At 59.6% G+C, this 22,715-nt stretch overlaps 1 protein-coding gene across 4 annotated transcripts in view; it reads right to left on the reverse strand.

Annotated features, from left to right (window-relative positions):
• Positions 1-22,715, reverse strand: part of EPN2 (epsin 2) — a 57,715-nt gene that overhangs the window by 24,228 nt on the left and 10,772 nt on the right. Inside the window, exons 1-3 of one of the 4 annotated variants that reach the window (XM_064494825.1) lie at positions 16,364-16,420; positions 6,033-6,796; positions 4,344-4,514 (exon numbers count right to left, since the gene is read on the reverse strand). In XM_064494825.1, the coding sequence (XP_064350895.1) occupies positions 4,344-4,514; positions 6,033-6,627 (766 nt within the window). In that variant the 5' untranslated portion in view covers positions 6,628-6,796; positions 16,364-16,420. Of the gene's footprint in view, positions 1-4,343; positions 4,515-6,032; positions 6,797-13,161; positions 13,696-16,363; positions 16,421-22,715 lie in introns of those variants that run through there. The other 3 variants (XM_031467502.2, XM_031467501.2, XM_031467504.2) reach the window with 3 other exon arrangements.

Here is a 22,715-nt window from a genome sequence, read left to right on the forward strand (position 1 = left end):
CGGTCCTCTCAGGCAAGGCGCTCTGGAGACGGCAGAACAGACTACCGTGAGATGCGGAGATGACACAAAAACTACACAGCCTGCTTTCCCACACGAAGAGAAGTTATCTTTAGACCCTCCCTCTTATTTGCATTTATACTATAATTTTAAATGTCCCCTTCCTTCAAGTTGACCGCTGGAAACCAGTCACCGAGAGCTATGGATTGGACACCAGCTACCCTGACTTAACCACCTTTGCTTTTCTCATAACCACTGTTGACAGTCTATAAACGACAGTTTGTGGACCTATAACTTTTACAAAGGGCGCTTTAAAGACAAAGGGATAGATGTAAGTATCGCACTCACACCAAGTTTCGGCGGCACAAGTCAACATCAGTCATTTAATTAACAACCCCAATCAGCAACCGTACCCTGAGATCAGAGGAGGGCCCGTAGACCCAGGCCCCCGCTGAGTGACACTGTAAGCAGGTGCGCCTCCTCGTAGAAATCGTGAAAGTGAGGCACCAGCGGTACACAAAATGGACCCTGCAACAGGTGCGCACTGTACAGCCATCTACCTTGTACAACAATTTAAAAATTGCTTTTTTATGGAAAAGTAGGAGAAAGAGATCCAGAGTTCTGGAAAACCTGCATTGAAATTCTGGCTTCATGTTTCTTCCAAGGGGGTCTGAGTGCGTGAGTCCATCTCAGCATCCCCACTGGCACCAGTCCTGCCTCCTCCCAGGCAAGGGTGAGCCGCAGACGGGCTCCTCCTACAGGGAAGGGGGCGGGGGCCAGCAGCTCTCTGGCTGCCCTGTCTCAGGTGCTGGCCAGCTTCGCCACGCAGCACCCTCGCCGCAGCACATTCAGACCCCTGGAGGCCTGAGCCCATCCGGCAGGAATGCGCCCCTTTGATGTCTGACCCCTGGACAGATGCGTCACCTCTGAGGATCTGCTGGCATCACTGCCCAGCCTCCTCCTGACCCTTTCCCACGTGCAGAGATGAGCTCTCTCCAGAGTAAGCTCATGCTGACAGCCAGCGCCGGCCTCTGCGGGGACTCACTACTGCTGTAGAGGAAGGGGTCCCACAACATGCATAACACTCAGGCTCGAGCAAAAGGAAGTGCCAAATGAACCCCGTCTCCCGCCAAATTCCTGGTCCACCCCCCTCGGAAAGCAATCTGCCAAGACGGAGCCCACAGCCAGTGGAAGGCCAGGGGCTCTGGGCACACTCCCCACTAGCTGGCTGTCCTGCCCTTCCTGACACCGGGAACCACCTGGCTGCAGCCCCCGCCCCACCCCCCAGCGCTAGTGTCACCCCGCCTACACCATGGAGCTCCGCCCCACAGGCTCCGTGCTGGCCTCCGCTGACTCAGCGTCCTCCACACTCACGTCCCAGGAGGGTTTCTGAGGGACACACGGGCTGGGTTTGATTTTTCTTTTTTTAAATGATGAATGTATCTTCCACATTCTCCGGTTTTCAAACACAAACCTATGGAGGACTCCCACCTCAGGTGTACAATCCTACTGACATGTTCTCCTGTGTGTAGACATGTGTGCATACTCAGCTCCGCTCCCACGGGCTGGCCGGCAAGGCCGGGGCCACAGAGAGTCTGACTCAGGCCTGAGGTGCCTCTGCTGTAGGGAACCGGCCTCCCCGGGGCCCCAGGAGAGTCTGCTGCCCGCGGGCCCTTCCCAAACACACGTGTAAAACTGCACGGAAGCTTTCAGGTTCCCCGCAACAGGCTTAGGTATGGCCGACCACGGTGGGGCCGTGGGAGACCCAGGGTCCCCTGGACTCCTGCCAGGCCGTCACACGGCAGTCCAAGCACCGACTGACTGTGCCAGGCTGTGCAAGGCACGGCACAGGCAGCCACGGCGGCAGCTCTGGTGGGGAGGGCGGCCGCAAGCGCCAGGTGAGGCCAGAGAGCTGAAGGCACCCCGGGCAGAGCTCCCTCCCAGGCCCTAGGCTCCTCAGAGCCCCACCTCCACGGCCAGGTCCCACGAGGGGCGGCAGGTGCCCTGCGGCAGTGACCGGGGTGGCCCTCAGCCCCTCGCCGACCAGCCCTCCAGCCAGTCCTGCGGCCTCTCCTTAAGATCAGCCCAGCCACCTCTACCGCCCCAAGATCCAGGCACGTCATCTCCCCCAGGGGACAGGCAGGGGTCTCCCGAAAGGTCTCCCCGCGCTCGCCCGCCCCCCACAGCTGGAGGGTCCTCCTAAGCTTTCTCCTCCTTAAATCAGATCAAATCCCTCCTTGGATCCAAACCCTCCCCTGCCACCCAGTTCACTGAGTAAAAAGCCAAAAGGCTCCTGAGGACCCAGAGGGTCCTGCACTGGCACAGCAGGAGGAGGTGTTCGGGGGTCTGCGCAGCAATCTGCCACTGCGACAACCACACACAGACGCCAAGTGTCAGGACAAAGACCCTCCCTGCCCTCCAGACACCCCCACAGCTCCTCCTACCTCCAGGCTTGTTCTGGGCACTCCTATTGCTCAGACCACCCCACCTCCACCCCACACACACCGGGTCTTTTCGGTTTTGGATATAGCACGCAGCGTGACCGTCTCTCTCCTGTGGGTGGGGCGGGGGCACACGTGGGGACTCAAACCCTTGCTGAGGGACAGGAGGACGCAGGTGCTGGGCAGACGGCAGCAGACTATGCCCACCAGCAGAGCACACTGAGGGGCCCCCACAGTGCCAGCCCGCCTCCCCGCCCCCGCCGTGGGTCTGCACCATGCCCAGCAGGCCTCCCCCATGGGTCTGGGGTGCCACATGCGCCCCTCACAAACATCTCCCCTGAATCGTAGCCCGTATTTCATGTCAGTCTGACTTCTCCGACCTGGATTCCAAGCCAGTTTGTTCAAAGCAGACCCCCACGTGCATAGATACAGCCCTCAGCTTACCCTCAATACTCGGGTAGGTGATCAAAAAGGAGTTCCCCCATTGGCGGCCCCTGGCGGAGAGGGTGTGAGACTTGGGCACACACTCTGCACAGCGAGTGTGAAATGGGGCGTCAAGCTGCACTCGTCTGCCCCAAGTGCACCTGGGGCATGAGGAACTGTCAAAACCCAAACCAACTCATTTTTCCTTAATTTCTACCAGAGCTGAAGAAGAAGAGAACTCCTCACGGGCTTGTGGGCCGAGCAACTCGCCAGATGTTGTTGGGGGGCGGGCACGGAGGGGAGGGACTCACGTGGGCAATGGCACGGGGGCGGCACGGCCTGGGCATAATGTGCAGCAGCCCGGGAGAGCCAGCCTGCCCAGGAGTGGAGTGAACCCCAAGCTGGTGGAGTGAACCCTCACCAGCTACTGAATGGGCAGGACCCGCCGGGAACGGCCCTGCAGATCTGCCGTTAGAGACGCGTGTAACCTGTGCCTCTGGGCGAGCCTTCCAAACACGCCTGCCCTGCGGTCCCTACAGCGCAAAGCTGGTCCCCATACAGAGTCCGCCACAAGCTGTGCGGGGAGGTCAGGATGTGAAGGAAATGTCCCAGAGCTAACCCCAGTGATCACACGAGCACCCAGCTCAGGCCGGCTGCGGTGTCGGGAGGCACGAGTGAGCGGTGACTGTCTCCAGGGCTGGTAACGGCCACCGCTTTGTCTGGAAGTCGCACAGAAGCTCGGAATTCCCGGTGCCCCTCCCCGTAACAGCAGAAGAGAAGCGGCTCCCCCTCTTGCGGCGGGCCCCTGGGGACCGCAGGCCGGCTAGACTGAGAGCATTTTCTTGCAGACAACAGTGGCTTCTGTTTTCAGTTTGACCTGCAACACTTGGAGACTCTGCCTGGAATCCACTATTAATCAGTCAAAAGGGAAGCCTTACTTTCAGCTGCCGACTGAGCCAGGTGCCTTCAGCACCGCGCACTAACTGGCAGTGCAGCTAACCGCCACGGTCGTGGGCACGCGGCGGGACGGCAGAGAGTGAGGAGCAAGGCAATCCCACTCTGCCGTCGGCAAGGCACGGACCTGCCCCACCAAGGATGGCGCCCGGGACCACCCGAGGGGTGTGCCCGGCGAGGTGACATGTGAGCCACGCCCCCCTGGCTCAGCAGGCCAAGCTGTCTGGTCCTCTGCCACGCCCAGGTCTGGGGGACAGCGGAGCCCCTCCAGCATCTCAGGGCGTGGGGGTGTGGGCAGAGGCAGGCAGCCCCCGGCCTTCCCCGGAGAGCAGCGCCCCGTGAGCCTGCAGCTGACCCTCTGGCAGGGGCGTGCCAAGGCCCGAGGGAGCACGGCCAGGCCATGACTCCGGGGACAGAGGAAGGCAGGCCTGGGCGCTGGACCTGGGTCTTGGGGCCCAGGAGGCAGGGGGAGAGTTGGCTGTACTGGCAGTACGACACACCCCCAGCAAGCTGCCCAGCGTCTCCCACCTCGGGCTGCGCGGTCACAAGTGAGGCAGGGCTGGGACCCGTCGCCATTTGGGCGGGAGGCCGGCCCCGGGTGCAGCAGGAAGGGGTGGCGCTGGCTCAGCGACTGCAGCTCCTCGCTCTGACCCAGCGGGGCCCCCGTGCGGTGCTGGGGACACAGCGAGGCCTCAGGCGCTGCAGGGCAGGGACACACACACACACAGAGAGAGACAGGCCGTTAGCAGGAGAGGGCGCGGCCGGGCCAGGCAAGTGAACAGCCAGGGACCCCGTTCTGACCCTCCACATGCAGCTCAAGCCCAAGGTCGGAGGGGACCACGCTGAGGGAGCTCAGAGAGGGGACCTCATGGTGGCAGAACCAGGACCGGGCCACCCAGATGCCCAGGCTCTGGCGGCCCTGCCCCGTCCCTGCAGCTGGAACACCCTCAGGCTGACAGAGGGGACATGGCTTCAGCTCCTCACTTCTGCCCTCTGGCCTGGGGGACCATGACTGCAAAAGGCTCGTGGGGAGGAGAGTAGCCCCCAAAGCCGGGGCCTTAGGCTCAGACGCAGCCACTTCCGAGGAAGGGCCTTCCTGGGGTGGAGGGGCTCCCTGAGGGAGACATGTGGCCTCACTTCCCCAGGGTGGTCTTCCTTCACTGGGGGGAGCCCCCGGAGCCCATTTCCTCCAAGGGGTTTCATGAAGGTCACAGCCTTTGCCTAAGCAGAGGAGCTCAAGCCAAGCGGGGAAACGGCAGTAACCACAAGAGGGACAGGAAACACCAACCTCTGTCACAGGAACTCAGGATCCCTAGAGGTAGGGAGTCTGAACCTACTACGCAATCTCCTGCTCGACCGGGTTCTCAAAATGCGGCAGGTGGCGGGACATCACCAAGCCAAGACCTGCCGGAGCGGGAACCAGCGGCACGTGGTTTGGCAACTAAGCCAGGTCGACAAGGGTTTGTCAAACCGCTAGCAAGTCCCTTTATAACAAGTTCACCCTTGTGCTGAGTTACTGATTCCAAAAACAAAGGGTATGGGGACCTGCACTTTTGTCCTTACAGTAAAAAGATTAAATTTCCGCATCCCCACTCCAGGCCACAGGGCCACCTGTCTCACCTCTGCACTTCGAAGGCAGAGGGGCACCCTTCCAGGGACGGTACCACTCGACCACCAGGATGCCAGCATGGCTCAGGCCCTGAGCCCCACTTCTGACCCCTGAAGTCTCCTGATTGCCAGACAAAGACCCAGAGTAACTGACGTGCAAAATAAGACAACAGAGCAGCACCCACACACACACCAGCACAGACCCAGCCGGGCAACTGAGCGGCCCACAGGAACGCCCTCCCACCTGAGGCAGCAGAGATGCTGAGCAGGTCAGGAGACCCACAGCACAGTCACTAGAAAGACACTGAATTTGACACTAAAGGAACCAGGTCACCCAGAACAGCCAGGACCCCTGCTGTGCAGTGGGCCAGCCCCTCACTGCAGGAGGCAGCAGGAGGCCTGCTTCGAGGGCCACATGTACAGAGGCAAACCCCAGTGTAGTGGAGGGGCTCCAGACCCCCGAGCCAGAGCAGCCCAGGGGCCAAAAGCCCCTCGGTAACCATAACTCCAGGCAGGCCAAGGGCACTGCCGCCTGGGCTGCCAGAGGCTGGTGCGGAGGAGGCCAGGCCACGAGCCCTGGGCCCCCGCGGCACTCGGGCCACTACTCACAGCCGTGGTAGGAGGCGGGCGACCCCCCAGCCTTGCCGTACTCCTGCTCTGAGTAGCTGGTGGAGAGGTTGGGCTGGCTGGAGCCTCGGCCGAAGGAGATCTGGTTGCTGCCCATGCTGGTGGCCACCTGGGCCATGCGTTCCTTGGTCTTGAGGGCCTGGGCCCGCTCAGCCTTCAGCCGCTCCTCGTCCTTGAGCAGCGCAACCAGCTGCTTGGACTTCTCACGCACGTTGATGCCCTGGTCCTTGCCGTCGCGGTCGACATACTGGAAGTCCTTCAGGGTCTGGATGGCGAAGATGTTCTCGCGGCACTGCTGGGCCACGCGCTCAGAGCCCGTCTTGACGAGGTAGTCGAGCAGCGTCAGCGCCTTGTACACGTGCCGCCAGTTCCGGCCGTGGTCGTTGAGCCGCCGCCACACCATGCTCATGATCTCCGAGAAGGCCACCACGTTGTAGGTCAGGTCCGCGATCTCAGTCATCAGCGAGCTGGACGGGCCCCACGGGTCATTGGAGGTGGCTTCCCGGACTTTTACCTCGGCTTCCGAGTAATTGTTCACAATGTTTTTCATCTGCCGCCTGATGGATGAAGTCGTCATCTTGACTTCCTTTGTTACAAACGCAAAGCTCTTCAAAGAGAGAAGCTTCCCTGTCCCGGGCAGGCTCGTGTCCCAAGAAGGTCCGGGCTCTGTAACAGGTCTGGGGCAGGGTCCCTGGTGGTCATTGCCTCTGCTGGAGCCTCAGGTCCCAGAAGCTGGACGCCATGACCTGGCGAAAGAAAGAAAGACAAGCGTTCACTTGCAGGCGCCCCTCGAGGCGGCAGGTGTGTTATGAACAGCAGCGCTGGTCTGCCAGGGCGGTGAGAGGACGTCTGGCCTGACAGGGACCCGCGCACCTGACACAGTGAGGATGTTCACCCACAGCCACTCTCACGCCTCAAAAGGGACAAGAGCGCAGCTCCTCCCAACAGCGTCTCCAGCTCCAAGAGCAAACACTTGTCCACGTCGCTGGTGGCGCTCAGATGCCCCTAAGGCCCAGGGGGCCTCCCAGCACTTCATCTGTCACCCCACCGTGCGCCAGCAGGAACGCCTGCCCCGCTTCCCAGGGGCACAGCAGGCGGAGCTGGGGCCCAGCACCGAGGACGTCCGGCCACCTTCCCCCGGGTCAGGAGGCAGCTCCCACTAAACAGTCAGAACAAACGGTCCTGGTAAAAAGGACATGAATGATCACAACTATAGTGAAAAGAATCAACTTCCTTAGGAAGAAAGGATGCGCGGGGCTCTGCTGACTGGCCTCCCGGCCTCTTGTCCGGCTGCTTGGGGGGTGCCCAGGACAGCTGGAGCCCGTGCCCTCCCAGCGAGAGGCCATGAGGCCTGGCCAGGGCACCCCCGAGCCTCCAAGGCCCCTGGTGGTAAAGAAAAGGCAGCAATTCATGTGCGTGAGGGCTGGGGCTCTGCCCTCCCGGACACCTCAGAGAGGGCTGCGGCCCCCGCAGAGACACCTGCTGCCAGTCTGTCTGAAATATCTAGGCTTTGAAGCTAAGAAAATTTGTCATGGTCAGAAAAAATACACCAAGGGCATAAACCACCTGCTATTCTCCCAAAGCCACAGAGGACCCAGGCCCAGAAGCGGCGAGAAGGGTGGACAGGGTGCACGGCTCCTGACGGGACAGGGGCCCCGAAGGCACCTCCGAGGAGCCATCTTCAGGGCCAGCGGGCCAGGTGCCCCGCCCGAGTCCGCCAGAGCCCACTTTAAACCTCCCCTCCCACCTCAGGACTGGGCCGCAAACGCGCTGCACCCCTGCGGGGCGCCCCTCAAGTGCAGGCTGGGGACCTGAGCTCTGTTCTGTTCTCACTCTTTTTCGCACAGTTTGCCTGCTCGCCGCCCACACTGCCCTCCTCAGGCTGCCAGCACCCCTGCCTGCTCACGGCGCCTGCACCCGGGACTGCGGAAACAACGGGAGCCCCATCACCTCTGGGCCTGACGATGATGATGTCGGCTGGCCTGCGATGCTCACCACTGCCAGGCCCCGCAAAGGCCCTCGGCAGCTCTGGAGACGCCACATCAAGGGCCAGGCTATTCGATGTGGAAGGGACACTCCCTTTACTACAGTCAGTCCCCAGCAACAGGGATGGTTCCTGAAGCCAAAGGCCCCTTCAGCTCCATGCCAGAGATGGGACCTGTTGTTTCTGCCTGTGCTGTTCCCACACCCCTTGTCGTGGAAGGAGCCTTGGCCGCTGGCAGGGAGTGGTTCCAGCAGGGAGTGGCCCAGCCCATCAGAGCACTGCTGGAAGCCCCCACGGAGCCGGGGTTCACCTAAGGTGAAGCCGACGCAGAAGCCAGCAGGGAGCCCAGGGACAGAGCCGGAGCAGGACAGGACACCACTTGAGCCCGAAGGCCCACATGCACCTGAAGCCACTTGCCCCGCACTCGGCTGCGGGAGCCAGCGCAGTCTTGTGCCACCTGCGGCCGCCTGCTCTCCTGTCTCAGGCAACAGCGAATGGCACATGTGCAGCATGGGCCCCCCCAGACCTCAAGCAGGGGCTCCAACCAGGCCCCTCAGCCACAGCTGACTGGCGCCCAGGCCACCCGAGCAGCTGCGTCCTCGCCCCTCAAAACACAGGTGCCCCGCCAAAGTCCGGGTCGTCACTCTTTAGCTGGTAATGGTGACCGTAAAGTAACAGCTGAATCACTGCATTTGCCGAGGACAGGCTGGGGCAAAAAAATTCTGGCATATTTGAAAACACAACTAGAATTCAACAGTGGGGACTAGACAGAGACTGAATAAAACAGCAACTAGAACAAAACTGAAAACACAAACAAAAAATTCCAAGGCCAGAGTGACGCCCCTGGAGGCAAGAAGAATTCCATAAACAGGGCCTGTAGAGCTGGGTGGGGAAATTCCTTCCGAGTCTAGAGTCGTCAGCACAGAGGAAGAGGCTCTCCAAGGCTGGAGCAGCCAGGTGGGTCCCTGGCCAAGGCCCCCATGTGTCTGTGCAGTCATGCTGTGCGACACGGCACGTGGCCGGCTAAGTGTGGAGAGGATGCGCCCTGTCAGTCAGGGTCTCCAACAAACCCCCCCCCCAGAGATTCTGGTGGCTTTTCAGGGATCAGGGACCATCCTCAGGGACCAGGGCTAGCTTCAGTGGAACAGCACCCTCCCCCAACCCCAAAACCCGAAGTCACAGGTCAGCCAGCACTGACGGTGATCATCTTGTCACTATCAACAGATGTCGCTGCACAATTCGATCTGGAAATCCTCCCCGCAGGTGGTAGCTCCCACCTCCTGCGTCTGGCAGCCTCCTGTGACTTTCTCAAGGCAGGTGACAGGGAGCACAAGGGCTGGGCTGCAGCCACCTCCCCTGCAGCAGTACACAGAGCTGTGAACACAGAATCGCGCTGAAGAGATGCGACAGCCTTTCCAAGCTCTGTGGTGACGTCCGGGCATGCTGAAATGAGGGCCACAGGTCACTGAGTGACAGTCACAAATGCTAATCTGTGAACCACTGGGTCTCACTTGTCTGTGCGAGGGGCAAGAGCGAGGACACAGCCCCTCCCCGCCACGGACAAGGTGCTGTGGCCCCCCTCAGAGGCTCTGCCTGGGCGGCCCAGACCATGGCCCGCGTGGCCACCGCAGCGGTAGCACTGGGACAGCTGGGACAGTGCGGCTCTCCTCTCCAGTGACCGTTCGCCTAGAGAGAAAGCGTGGCTGAGAGCAATAACCTAGTACCCGACGCCGCGCTGCCGCCGGTGCGGGGAGATAGCCTGAACACCTGCCGGGGACGTGAGGCTCGGCCAGAGAGGGAAGCGCCTGCCTCACTGACAACGCAGCGTCCGCATCCCGATGACTCCTCGGGGGAGAAACCAGATTTCCTCTCTCCCAAAAGTGACTTCAAAACCTTTACACTCATATACTTAAAGAAGTTCAAAACCAAACATTCGAGGCTTAGCTTCCAGATGATAAGGCAGGTACCATGAAACTGCTCGTGAACCCCTCTCCGGCCACAGCGGGGACTGAAGGCCCCGCCCCTGTGTTGGACCACCCGTTCCCCCCCCCCCACCAAAGGGCCACTGGAGCCTCTCCCCAGACACAGCAGTCTCGGAGAGTTCAAATCCCACATCAGCCTCCTATGACTGCGTGTCCGTGATTCTTCTAAAAGCAGAAAGGAAGCACTGAGCACACACATGCAGAACCTCGTTTTTCTTCACCAGTGTGGCCCGCCATTTGGTCTCCGGGAATGCAGGTTACACAGGTACTGAAATGTGGTCATCTTAAAGATGGTGTGAAGCAAGGACGGGGTCAGGAGGCACGTTCTGGCCAACCCCCAGTCACTCAGAAGTGGGGGGGGGGACAAGCTGTGCCTCCCTAGGGGTCAAACTCCTGCATAAAGAACAAAGAACCCCAAATGCTCCCCACCTCCCCCACTCCTCAAAGTAGTTTTGCAAATGCCTGATCACGGGCAGCACTCTTCAAAAATCACGCCAAAGAGCAAACAGCACGGAGACCAGAGCACACAGACCCGGGAGCACACACACCCAGAGCACACAGACCCGGGAGCTGGGAAAGCAGGGCTCCAGGCCAGGCTGGGACCAGCCTCGTGCTCCTGAAGGGACAGGGAGGGCCAGATGCTCTGCCAAACCCTTCGGTCCCCAGGCCCTTTGTGACAACTGGCTCACGCCCAGCGATACCAGCTCCAGCCACAGGTCTGCCACGCGGAGGCTGGGATTCTGGGAACAAGCTTAGTGGTGGGTGTCCCTCTCAGCCGGCCAGCGGGGCTCCAGCTGAGCAGGAGGACAGGGCCCCCCGCGGCCCTTGGGATGCACAAGAACTCGTCCCTCCTCCGAGGAAGGCAGCGTGCACGTGTGTCCCTGGGTCAGTGTGCAGTCTACACGTCGTGACTCTGCTGCCAGAAAAGCCCGGTCACGGCAGACGGCTATGCCACCCAGAGGCTGGGGGTCACAGAAGGGGCATCTGATGGCTTCACACCCACCCCACCCCACAGGGCAGGCCCGGTGATGGATGACAATTTGATCAGTACAGTTTCCCAGCTTGACATCTTCGGGGGAAAAAAAGCAGAGCTACATGGGAAAATTCAGAATTCCCATGATTTCATGCTTAATTTAGAGCTGGCTGGTCACCGTGGTGGCGCCCGGTGCTGGCTCTCGCCATGTCCCAAGGAGCCAGCGGGAGAGCGGAAGCCAAGCGGGGGCCGTGGGCCCCGTGGCCAGAGCCCCACAGGCCTGGTGTCAGGCACAGCAGTGACCGGACACTCTCCTCAAAAGGAGCTCAAGATGCTGCCCAGAGGAACTGCGGGCAGGAAGCAGGTGTCTCCACGCTGTGCAAGCACGAGACCACGAAAAGGAGTGGCGTGCTCACCTCTGCCCTTAACCCAGCAGACCTGGGAGGTCGCGCCTCTCCCCACGCGGCTGTGGAGGAAGGAGGCCCCCTCGGACTTCAGGCAGTGACGGCTGACGTCCACTGAACTCCACAGGCGGGCCTTGTCCCCAGCCCGACCCCGCAGGCCCGGGACGGAGCACTTCAGCAAAAGGTCAAAAGATAAGCCTCACCATCCAGACTTCAGGAGATTAACTCTTCCTGTGCTGCCAGTGTGCTGCGCCCCTGTCCCAGTCACTTTCCTGCCGACTGGGACCACCTGGGCCCCCGTGCTGCTTTCTCTGCCCGCCAGCCTCCCACTCACCGGGACTGTCACCACAGTGTCTCTCTCCTGCCATTCTAGATCCCAACTAAAACACCGCCTCCTTGGAACCACCGCTCACTCTTAAGTCACCAGCTTTAATTTTTGGCAGAGCCCCTCTGTGTGGGACATTTTGTTGCCCACGCATCTGCTGGCTGGTTCACCTCCTAGGCCCCCAGGCCCCATGAGAGCCCGGCACCGTTCACGCTTGATTCGGGGTGAGCGCTGACCGGTGCTCAGTGGAGGAGCAGGGGGAAATGAGAGTAAAAGCTGCGTCCCCAGTCCCGTCTGCTCGCGACCCAGAGTTCACACCTTGGGACCAGGCTCCGCTGAGTTCCCCCCCGCGCCTTCACCGCTGGGGTCAGAACAGCTGCTCTGCTCTATGTTCTGCCTGGTGACACAGCACACAGGACAGGAGGGACACAACTGCGCCAAGTGAGTGCTTAGCACAGAGGAACCGCCAGGCCGGCCCAGGGGCAGCACGGCTGCCTGGGCTCCAGAGCAGCCATCCAAGGTGGCAAGCAGGGGCTCAGACGGGGTTCCCCACCCCCCGACCCCCGGATCTGTGCCCCGCCTCCCTGGCCGGGCACCCAGGGGCCAGGGGACAAGTTCCAGAGCCCCCACCTCAACACCTGCCTAATGGAGGTGCGCACAGTTGCTGCCTGGCGCTGCCGGGAGGCCGGGCCTCGAGGGGCTGGTGCAGAGCGGCGTCCAGACACTGGCTTCCTCTGCCCGGCTGCGCCAGCATGTGTCCACGAGGATGTTTCTCAGCACTCTCTCAAGGACAACTCCAGGGCAGCATCCAAGGCAGGGCGCAAAGCCTACAGAGCACCAAGGGGCTCTGTGGAGAAGGTGCTGGGGGGAAGGCGCCTGCAGTTCGGTGGGGATGTCACCCCCAAGCCTCTTTCCAACCACACATGACACAGTTACCAGCCCCACTCTTCTCTTGTGCGGCTGGCACTTCCGAGGAAGGTCTCGGGTGTGCTAACCCTTTGACGCCAGCAGTAATTGTAAGACGACAGGCTCAGCACAGTAACAGAACACAGGAGAGGCTCTCGAAACAAGCTAGGGAGCACTGAGCCCCGACCACACGCCAGGTGCGACTTCACGTGAGCTGCTCGCCGGAGCTGCAAGAATTCTCCAGGGTAATTACCCTCAGCACCTTCATTTCCCAGGGGAGGCAGCTGAGGCTCAGAGAGGTTAAGTAACGGGCCCAAGCTAGTGCCAGCAAGCGGCAGGACCAGGATCTGATCCCAGACCTCTGGCCTCTGCCCTAGCCTCTGATCTCTATTCTTACCCTGTTTGGTTTCAGACAAATCCAGTGCTCTGAATCATGAGAAGAACGAATTTTTCCTCACTGAATCTGAAGGCCTAGAAGGGACCCCATCCTGCTGCTTAAGGGGCCAGAAGATGGCAGAGAAGCAACTGTCTTCCTACCTGTCCAGCTGGTCATGGGAGGGCCTGCCCAGCTCACCGAACCAAGCGGCAGGAGCAAAGATGCCGGAGCTGGACGGCGCCCAGGGGCCGCCCGCGAGCGGAGGCCGAGGCCCTGGAGGTGGAGCACTGCACCAGGGTCCAGCCCTGGCGGTCGCAGCTCCTTCCAGGCAGCCCGCAAAGGCAGAGTGCCTCCAGTGCTCTCCCAAGAAAGCGTCACTCTGGGAGCTGTGATGGCCCACAGACGGCTACTCGGTGACACCAGGCAGGGTGGGAGCCTGAAGAGTGAGGCCGCAACGATTTGAAAACCAGCTCTTCAGAACTCACACCCTTAAGGAGGACGTGTTTGGCTGCCACAGTGTCTTCTGTTAAATCAGTCACCTGGCTGGAACACCTGAGAGCTCCAATTACTCCTTTAGCACAGGTGGCGTCTGAGACACCCCCAGGAAAGACCGGGTCTCGGCGCTGAAAGGTAAACTTCCTTTTTTGGTTCAGAGTGAAAATGTGACTCCCCTCCGCCCTCCCCTGCTGGAGACATTCCCAGTGTTTTATTTACTCGGCAGCACTGACGGGACTCTTAAATACCAGAGCCGGCCTGGAGGGGGCGGGGCCCCCAGGTCTTCCCGCTGCGCCTCCGAGAGCCGCCGAGCCGAGCCGAGCCGAGCCGAGCCGAGCCGAGCCGGAGCTGCCGGCGCACAGGAGAGCCAGTGGAAGCCGGCCCCGCCCCGGCAGGCGGCTCCGGTTCTCAGCTCCTGAGTGCCCTGCTTTTTAAAAAAGAATAATCTGCCGCGCACGGTGGGAAACTTCCACAACTGGCTCTGGCCGTCGACACCACGTCGCTGAGGCCCGCGCGGGCGGCTGCGCGTCTGCTGCAGCTCAGCGTTTCCCCGCGGGGTCGCGCCTGCCTGGTTCACGCGTGACAGCGCACCCCTCACCGCCCCGCCGGCAGACAGCTGGACTCATTTCAAGCTCCTGCCACGGTGAAGAGTGCTGGTGTGCGCGTGTCTCCTGGGGCACGGTGCCTCGCTGTTCCAGACCGAGTCCCTCGGAGGGGAACTGCGTCCACGGGGCACGCACACGTCCCCAGCACGACATGGTAAAAGCAGCCTTGCTGTTGTTTTAGAACATCGTTTTGCCATCACGGTGCAGACAGTTGAACGGTTTAGTCGACACCAGATCTGACAGGCACTCTGCACACACCCGGCGTGTAAAGATCGACGCCCACAGGGAAGCACAGCACGTGGCTCCGGCCTGGACTGGAGACGGCCCACGCGCGGCAGCGGCCGCAGGCTGCACGCTCACGGGAGACCCTGCCGCCCGCGGGACGGCGTGTGGACAGGGAAGGGGCCCGGCCTCACGCCGCACTCGCACTCGGCTCACCCGCCTGCCAGACGCCGCTTCGTCCCCGCCCCATCGCAGCAGTAACGGCTACCACGGGGCACTCCCTGGGAGCCAGACGCCCTCTCAGGAACGCCGCACTGCTGTTTGCTCAGTGTTTTTCTTCAAATCAACTTCCTTTTAAACCCCAAGACTCGCCTTAGGTAGTAACACACATGAAGTCAGGTATCCCTGCTGAGGCGTTTTGGGGGGAGGGGGCCTTTCTATTTGTTTGCATTGAGATAAAATTCACCATTTAAAGTGTACAAGTCACACAATTCCGCATCCTCACGATGCGGGATAACCGTCACCGCCGTATGCATCTGCAGCCCTACCCGTCAGCAGCCACCGCCCGCCCCGCCTGCCGCCCGGCCCTGCCAACCACTCACCTCCCCTGTCTCTGGGTGCACCTACTCTGGACTTTCACGGAAACGAAATCTCATAGTGTGCGGCCGTCTGTGTCCGGCTCCTCTCACCCAGCATGTCTTAAGGTCCACTCACACCACACTCTCAGTACCTCACTCCTCCTGACGGCTGAGTAATTCCCCACCATACGGACAGACCACATTTCATCCACCCCCACATCCGCTGGAGGACGTCTGGGCTGTTTCCATTTTTTGGCCGTCGTGCATAATGCTGCTATGAACTCTGTGTCGTTTTTGTGTGGACGTGTGTGCTGGCCTCTCCTGCGCAGACACCAACAAGGGGGGTTGCCAGATCACACGGTAGCTCTCTGTCTAACTCTCGGAGGAAGTGCCAAAGTACCGTGGCATTTTTAAGATTAAAAAACTATTAAGATGAGTAACGTTCAACTGTTACCATTTAAAATTATTTTAAGAAACACTGCTGAAGTCAAAGCTACTGGAGTGGGTTTGTGTGTTTGCGGGCAGAGATGTGACACCATCAAGGTGGCACTTCTGAGCTCCTGACGTAGCCGAAGAGGGCGAGAGGGCTGTGGGGAGGACCGGGGAGGGCAGGAACCACCAGAAGCGCAGGCCCCAAGCAGGCGGGAATGGGCAGAAACAGAGAGGCACCTTTAGCAGGATGTCAGGGTGGGGAAAGTGTGCTGGTTTCAGAAGGAAAGACTCAGAACAAGCAGTTCTATCTCAGATGAATGCGGCTGGAGGCGCTGGTGGGACAGGCGGGTGAGTGCAGAGGCCAAGGGCAGCCGGTGCCGAGGGTTGGGGAGGGTGCAGGGGCTACTCGCTCCTCTGGAGGGACCCAGGAGGGCAGAGATGGGGATCTGAGTGGCCACCAGAGAAGTCCATGAAGGACCAGGAGGGGCACAGACACAGCAGGGCCATCGGGGCCGGAGGGAGAGTGGAGGGTTCAGGGCACGCAGAGGCCGAGGGGTGGCAAGAAGCAGGCCTCTGGTGCCAGGACGGTAGTGGGAGAGCCGTGCCATCTCCTGATTAGGCTGCCAAAGGCCGGACACCCTGACAGGGGTGGGGGAGGGGACTGCACACGGACCTCCTAGACCCGCTGCCTGGAGGCCCAGCTCTCTGTGCCACAAAACTGAACTCACTGCCCACCGCCCCTTCCCTCCGGGGAGCCTCTGCTGAGCACCCACCACCTGCTGCCCGGCTGCTGGAGCCAGAGGCCTGGGAGGCCGCCCGCTTCCGGCTCCCCACCCCTTCCTCCCACGACCTCTGGACCGCAGGCTCTGGGGACAGAGGCCCCGACTGTCTCCACACTGGAGCTGGCGTGGTGCCGGGCACACATCTGCCACCGGAAGGAATGCCTCCAGCCCCCACCTGCTCCCCCTCATCCCGGCTGCTCTCCGCACCCCCACCCAACCCCTAAATCCAGGACCCGCAAACGCGCTTACAGAATACGAAACATGGCCTCTGACAGCGCTCTAGTTTGAAAACAGCAACTTGGTCAAGCGGAAAGATGGCTGCCCTCCGGCCACTTTTCAGTCGCCCCACTGAATCTCGGCTTCCTCCTCTGGAAAACGGAAGCAGCAGCCCTCGAGGCCCCACAGATGGCGGAGTGAGACTGTCACTCCCACAGGGCTGCCTGCCGGCCCCTGGCCTCCCAGAGACCGCTCAGCAGGGGCAGCAACGTCCCACCCGGCGAGGGAGGCTCTGGGCTGGGCCGACTTCACACCGCGTTTAACGAGCAGACAGAAACCACAGTTTGCAGTTTGCACACCATGTAATTTTTTTTAATTCTTAAAAGATTAGAGGTACGCTGCCAAATGTCAAAACACAAAAACCAAAAAGAAACTGAAGTTGTTATTTTCCTTTGGCTTTTATCTCCGTTAGCCAAATGCTTTTGTCCAAACTATGTTTATGTTGCCTTTGCCCTACTTTGTTTAGAAAAATAACAATAAAGGAGTGCGTTTTCAGCCCGGACGACTGTGCACATGTGATCTGCCCAGAAAACACCCTGCTTCAGAGGCAGAACTGATACTTGCCTCAGAAGAGTCACCGGCCACAAGCCTCCTCCTCCGGCCTCCCTGGGACAACCAGGTGGGAGAGGAGGCATCCTTTGCTCGGCGATACTCCACAGGGACGGCAGGACCAAGACCGGGGAGGCTGGGCCTGTCCACTCAGGGACCACAGGCTCGCTGCTGCCGGCCAACTCACCGAGGTGACAGCTGCTCTTTCCTGACTGTGTGCCGCATCTGCAAAGGAGGCACCTGACAGGTGAGGAGAGAGGGCGTGGGTCCCCTCAGGGAAGCCCAGCCCCGCCCCTCCTCAGCACGGACCTAATTAATGCTACTTCCACAGGCTGCCTCCTCCTCTGCAAGACCGTCACATGCTTCCCAGCTGCTCTCTGGAAGACACCAGGGCTTCCCACCAGCCAGCTCTCAAGGTCAACCAGTTAGCTGCAGGTAATTTCCACCTGGAGCGACCCCTCCCACACAGAGTCCCTCTCCCGGGCAGCCATGAGTTCTACTCGCCGAGTATTTGCAGCTCACCTCCTTCCCGGCCTGCTGCAGCACTGCGCTCCCCCCAGCCCCGCGGAGTCAGTCCCCACACGGGCCACCACAGTGTGGTACAGGTGGTGCGCGTCACCGTCTGCCCAGCACTTTAGAAGCCGATGTGCGATTCTCCGTGTTCCTTTCCCAACATGGTGGGGACGGTGGAGGCCTGTGTCTCTAACAAGAGAAAGGACACGGTGCCCAGGCACGGACGCACACCAGTGTCCACAGCTGCACTGCTCCTACAGCCAGAAGGTGAAAAGAGCTTGGCATCAACCAGTGAACGGGTACATAAAATAATATACTGGTGTATCCAAACAGTGAGATACCGCTCAGACTTAAAAAGGAAGGAAGTACAGATACCTGCCCCAACACGATGAACTCTGAAAACACACAGAGAAGCCAGACACGAAGGGCCACGCACTATGCGACTCCGTTACAGGGCTCGTCCAGAACAGGCACGTCCACGCGACACAGAGCAGACTGACAGGCTGGGGCGGGGGGGGGGGTGACCGCTCACTGGGTGCAGGCTTCTTTAGGGGTGAGGAATGCTGAGGGCTGCACAACCCTAAATAGACTGAAAGCTCCTGCACTGTGCATTTCAAACGAGTGACCTTAATTGCGTGGTACCTAAATCACACGTCAATAAAGCTGCAAATAACAATCAGAAAAAATGGTGCTCCATCAGTCTGTCCACAAATGCTGACAATGACCACACACACCGGACACACTGGACACGTGGCCTTCGCTGTGCCGGGCACTGAGACTTCAGAGGTGGGCTATTTCCACGGCATCAAGCAGCCCATCCCCAGCGGACTCAAACACACTCATTCTTGTGTGTTCACGCTGAAAACGTGTCTGTGGCCAATTAACTTAAAATCCTGCATGAAGCCAAGGCTGTGGCTCTGCCCCAGTAGGACTAGACTGTGCCCCAACGCCGCAGCCTGGGTCTTTACACACAGGAGACGGGTGGGGGTTGGGTACTCAAAAGAATCTGGCTAGATCAGAGTAACTCCCAGCCTGAAAAAGTGTTTACAACTCATAACACAATAAATGAACCTTCCAAAGATATAAAGAACTCACAGAAATTGAGAAATAAGCAACCAATAACCCAAGAAAAAAATGGGAAAAAGAACTGCCCACGAAAAAAAAAGTAAATGGTCCTGAAGCATGACAATACGACCAACTCGCACCTCAGGAAACCCGAATGAAGCCTATGCGGAGATCCTCTTTGCACCTGCCAAGCTGGCGGGGGCTCACACGCTTGCCTGCCCCTTCCGTTGCTGAGGTGTGGGGTGCCGGCCCTGGCACCGGCCGGTGGGGGTGCCAAGTGCAGTAACCGTGCGGAGGGCAGTTTGGCAAACTCTATGAAAATTACGAACGTGCTTACCCTCTGAGCCAGCGCTGCCCCTGAGGGGGCCGCCTGCAGCCCCACCTGCTCACTGGGGAGGACGCGCAGGTAAGACCGCACACCGCGGGCCTGTCAGGACGCAGCACGTGGGGAACGGCCGCTGCGGCACAGGGGCGGGACTCACAACAAAACGGAGGGCAACGCCACGAGTCTACACAGCAGTTCTCTCTCTCACATTACGAGAGAGGAAGACGGGGGTTCTCTACCTACTGACGCGGGACGTTAGACTGCACTGAAAGTAAAAACGCAAGGTGTACAGTTGCACGTGGTGTGCTAGCTTTCATTTAACAAAAAGGGAGACACAAGAACACGACCTTGCTTTTGCCTTGCCTTCGTGCAGGAACACTGGAAGGCTACCGAAGGGGCTGCTGTGAGGCGGAGAGCAGAGGTGGCAGGCGCGAGTTCACAGAACGCACTTCAACACCTCCTCGCTCCAGAGCTCTGTGTGTCCCCTACTATTACATTTTTTTAAAAAGTCCCAGCCTCGTTCCAAAAAAAAAGTCAAGACCTTGGCCCGCAAGTGCCGGCCCGGCTGTGCCCCGCCTGCGAGCCGCGGGAGCCGGGGGCAGGGCCCAAGACGGTCCTGCGCACCCCCACCCCCCGACATGCAGCTGGCTGGGATGGGTTTTCCCCTGCTCTCCCCAGCACAGCCGAGCAGGTCTGGTCCCGCCCACCACCGGTGCAGAACCCCAAGCACGCACTGTGCGCAGCGTGTCCTCGGCACCTGCCACTTGCCCGGGCACACGGAGCCATCAGACGTAGCCCCCACCTGCAAAGAGCTCGTGTCGGAACAGACAGACAGTACCCTGGACGGAAGCCTCCGGGTGCGGGCCAGGCGTTGGGGGGCAAGGGGCGGCGAGGGGGTGAATGCAGGCGAAGAGGAAAGGCCTTCAAGGGCAGCACCCATTTGTCTGGGACTCTCCCTCTGAAGCCTCCTGATGCTCAAAAGGCGCAAAGTCCACAGGCACTGTGTTCACACTCACAGAAACAGCCAAGCCTGCTCCCACACCACCGCCTGCAGGGAGGGGCCCCTCAGGCCCACCCATTCCAAACTGTACTTCCCAGAGCCTCACAGGGCAGTCGTTTCTTAATCTCTTACTTCTGAGGGCCTGATTCAGAAGCAGTGTGTTAAAGAATGAGTTTCTTCCTTTTAAAGAAGACAATATCGTTTCCCCCTTTCTAGCTTTAAACCAATTTTCCTCTCCTTCCTCTGTACTGGCCTTTGCATTTCTACTGCAGGATTTCTCACACATCAGCACACGCGTCAACGCCAGCCCCCGGGGCCAGCGCACCGGCCCATCCGCCCCATCGGGCCCTCCCGGGAAGGGCAGTCTCAGGTGGGGGCTGACATCCTGTCACTGCGGTCAACTCTGTGGCCAGCCGGTGGGCAGAGGGGCAGGGCCACCTGGCCTGGGAGAGCGGAGCCCAGGGCTGCTGACGGGGCACAAGCAGCGCCCACGCCAAGGGCCCAAGGGACACTACCAGGCACTGGCATGCTGTGGGCCTCCCTGAAGTGACCAGGGACCCATAGCCTGGACTGGAGCAGAAGGAGCTGGTGAGCCTCAGGCAAACACAGGAACCGGCCCACTTTTTTCTGGAGACTCCTGGAAGGAAAGGCAATAAACATCACCAACTCCGCATCCCAACCCAGCACACCCTCACCAAACGGCAGGGCTCACTCAGGGACAGCAGAGCTGCAGCCCGGACCCCGCTCTCCCCAGGGAGCACCCTGGCACAGGGACGGCTTGGACGCCACACAGCCCACACTCACCTGGATGCTCACAGGGAAACGGAGGCCCGGGGAGCGTCAAGTGGCCGCCCGCCCCACTCCGAGTCTCTGAGCGCGTGCAATGCTGGCAGTCTTTGGCTCCGTTGTCCCCACAGTCCAGCCCTGAAGCCACCCTCCTCAGCAGACTGCTCCGCCTCGCACTCCCTGTCTCAGCACCGGCGCTGACAGCCTCCCTGACGTGCAACTGCTTGTAATAAGCCCCAGCACTGCAGCGAAGCTGCTTCCCCAGCAGAGAGCTCCCCCCTGGCCTCCCACAGCACTGGGGCTGCGGACCCCACCGCCCCAGCAAGGAGGGGGCACAAATCACAGGGGCAGCTGACCTCTCCCCAGCACGTCATTCAAGGGAGAGCTCTGTGCCATCCCGTGACGGCCACGCAGGCCAGAGACCCCGGGCACCAGGCAAACAGCAACTTGGAGAAAATAAGCCAAATGTTGACGGGGCTGTAAGTCAAGCTCCACTTCGGCCCTTCCTACTTATATGAAGTTTCCAACGCTTCCTTCATGCCCATTAAGACAGGCATCCTGAACACGCCCCATGAGACCCGGTCAGAACAGCCCAGCTTGGAAACGCCGTACTGGGTAGTCTATTTTGGTAGAGCTGGCTTCAGTCTTTGGAAACTAATGATAATCAGATGCTAGAGAGGAAAAAAATTAACAAGATTTTTGTTCAAAGTCAAAAGGACTAAACAAAAACAATCAAGGTGGGTTTTTTTGGGGGGTGGGGAGAAGGAATAATGAGTTTGGTTTGGTTTGCTTGAAGAAACATTTGTTTCTCCTTCTTCAAATGTTAAAATCTACTCAACACCTTGCAGGCAGGTTACAGTGACTTCTTGTGCTACTTGCTTGACTCTTCTGCTAATAAAATACGTACTTTTTAAATCAAGAAAGAATGCGTTTTCTTTCGTAACGTCTTGTTTCTCTTTACAGTAAGGAGAGTGTGTACTTAAGCACAGGTGGGATCCGACTAGCTCTAAAGACCATGTTTTCAACGTTCTCCTCACACGCTGGGTCTTCTCTGCAGCTACAGTCTGGAGCGAATGGTACCAAGTGTAACTTTGGTCCCACACACGGGCCTTGGGTCCTGCACGGCCGGAAGACACCGTCGCAAAGCCCTCAGAGCAGATCTCCAGGCGCCCCTCCCCGCAGGGCAGGCAGCAGAGGCGTCTGCGGTCTGGCCAAGGGGAGGCCCCCTCGCAGCTTCCCGCTGGTTTCGCCGGCAGGAAGCCCACCAGAAACCGGGCGAGTCTCTTCACCTGGCTTCCCTGAGCTCAGACCACCACCCTCTGGGCGGACTGACCTTCCTGACTCCATCTTTCCGTCTGCTTGCCCTACCTTGCTGCTAACAGGAGTGAAATGGCTGAGAGCAGCGGCCCCAGCCCCGGCACACATTCCAATCTCTGGTGTCAAGGGACTCAGGAACCGGAAGCAGCGACGGCTGCGCAGCGCTGCAGACGCACTTAGCGCCGCTCAATTTTTACACTTTAAAAGGGTTACCGCGGTAAACTTTGTTATATGTATTTTACAATAGAAACTTAAAATAGCAAAACTCTCCTTGTTTTGCCTTAACAGAAGTGCTGGGGGAGGGGCGGCTGAGTGGTGGAGCGTGTGCTTAGCATGCTCGAGGTCCTGGTCCAGTCACCAGCCACTCCTCTAAAAATAAATAAACCTAGCTACCTCCCGCCCCCCCACCAAAAAAAAAACCTTAAAAAAAAAAGTGCTAACACAGTTCAACCCACCCCAAGAATCTGCATAAAGACGATGGTTGTCCTAGCACTGAAAAAAAATCAGCTTCAAACCCAGGGCATATAAAAATCAGAATTACGATCACTGGTGGTCGGTCGCCCCTTAAAAATAAGTCTCTAAAGAGTCCACAACGAAGTGAAGCCTGGGATTTGTTCTGAAATAATCCAAGGCAGCGGGAACCTAGATCAGAAGAGCCGAAGCACCTGCGGGGACCTGCGGTGAGGAAGAGCACGAGAACGAGCACGCGTGCTCCTGCGCTGCACGCCAGACACGACACAGCGCTGTAAACTGACTACACGTCAATAAAA

The sequence above is a fragment of the Camelus dromedarius genome, chromosome 16 (assembly GCF_036321535.1).
Source record: "Camelus dromedarius isolate mCamDro1 chromosome 16, mCamDro1.pat, whole genome shotgun sequence".
Taxonomy (NCBI): domain Eukaryota; kingdom Metazoa; phylum Chordata; class Mammalia; order Artiodactyla; family Camelidae; genus Camelus; species Camelus dromedarius.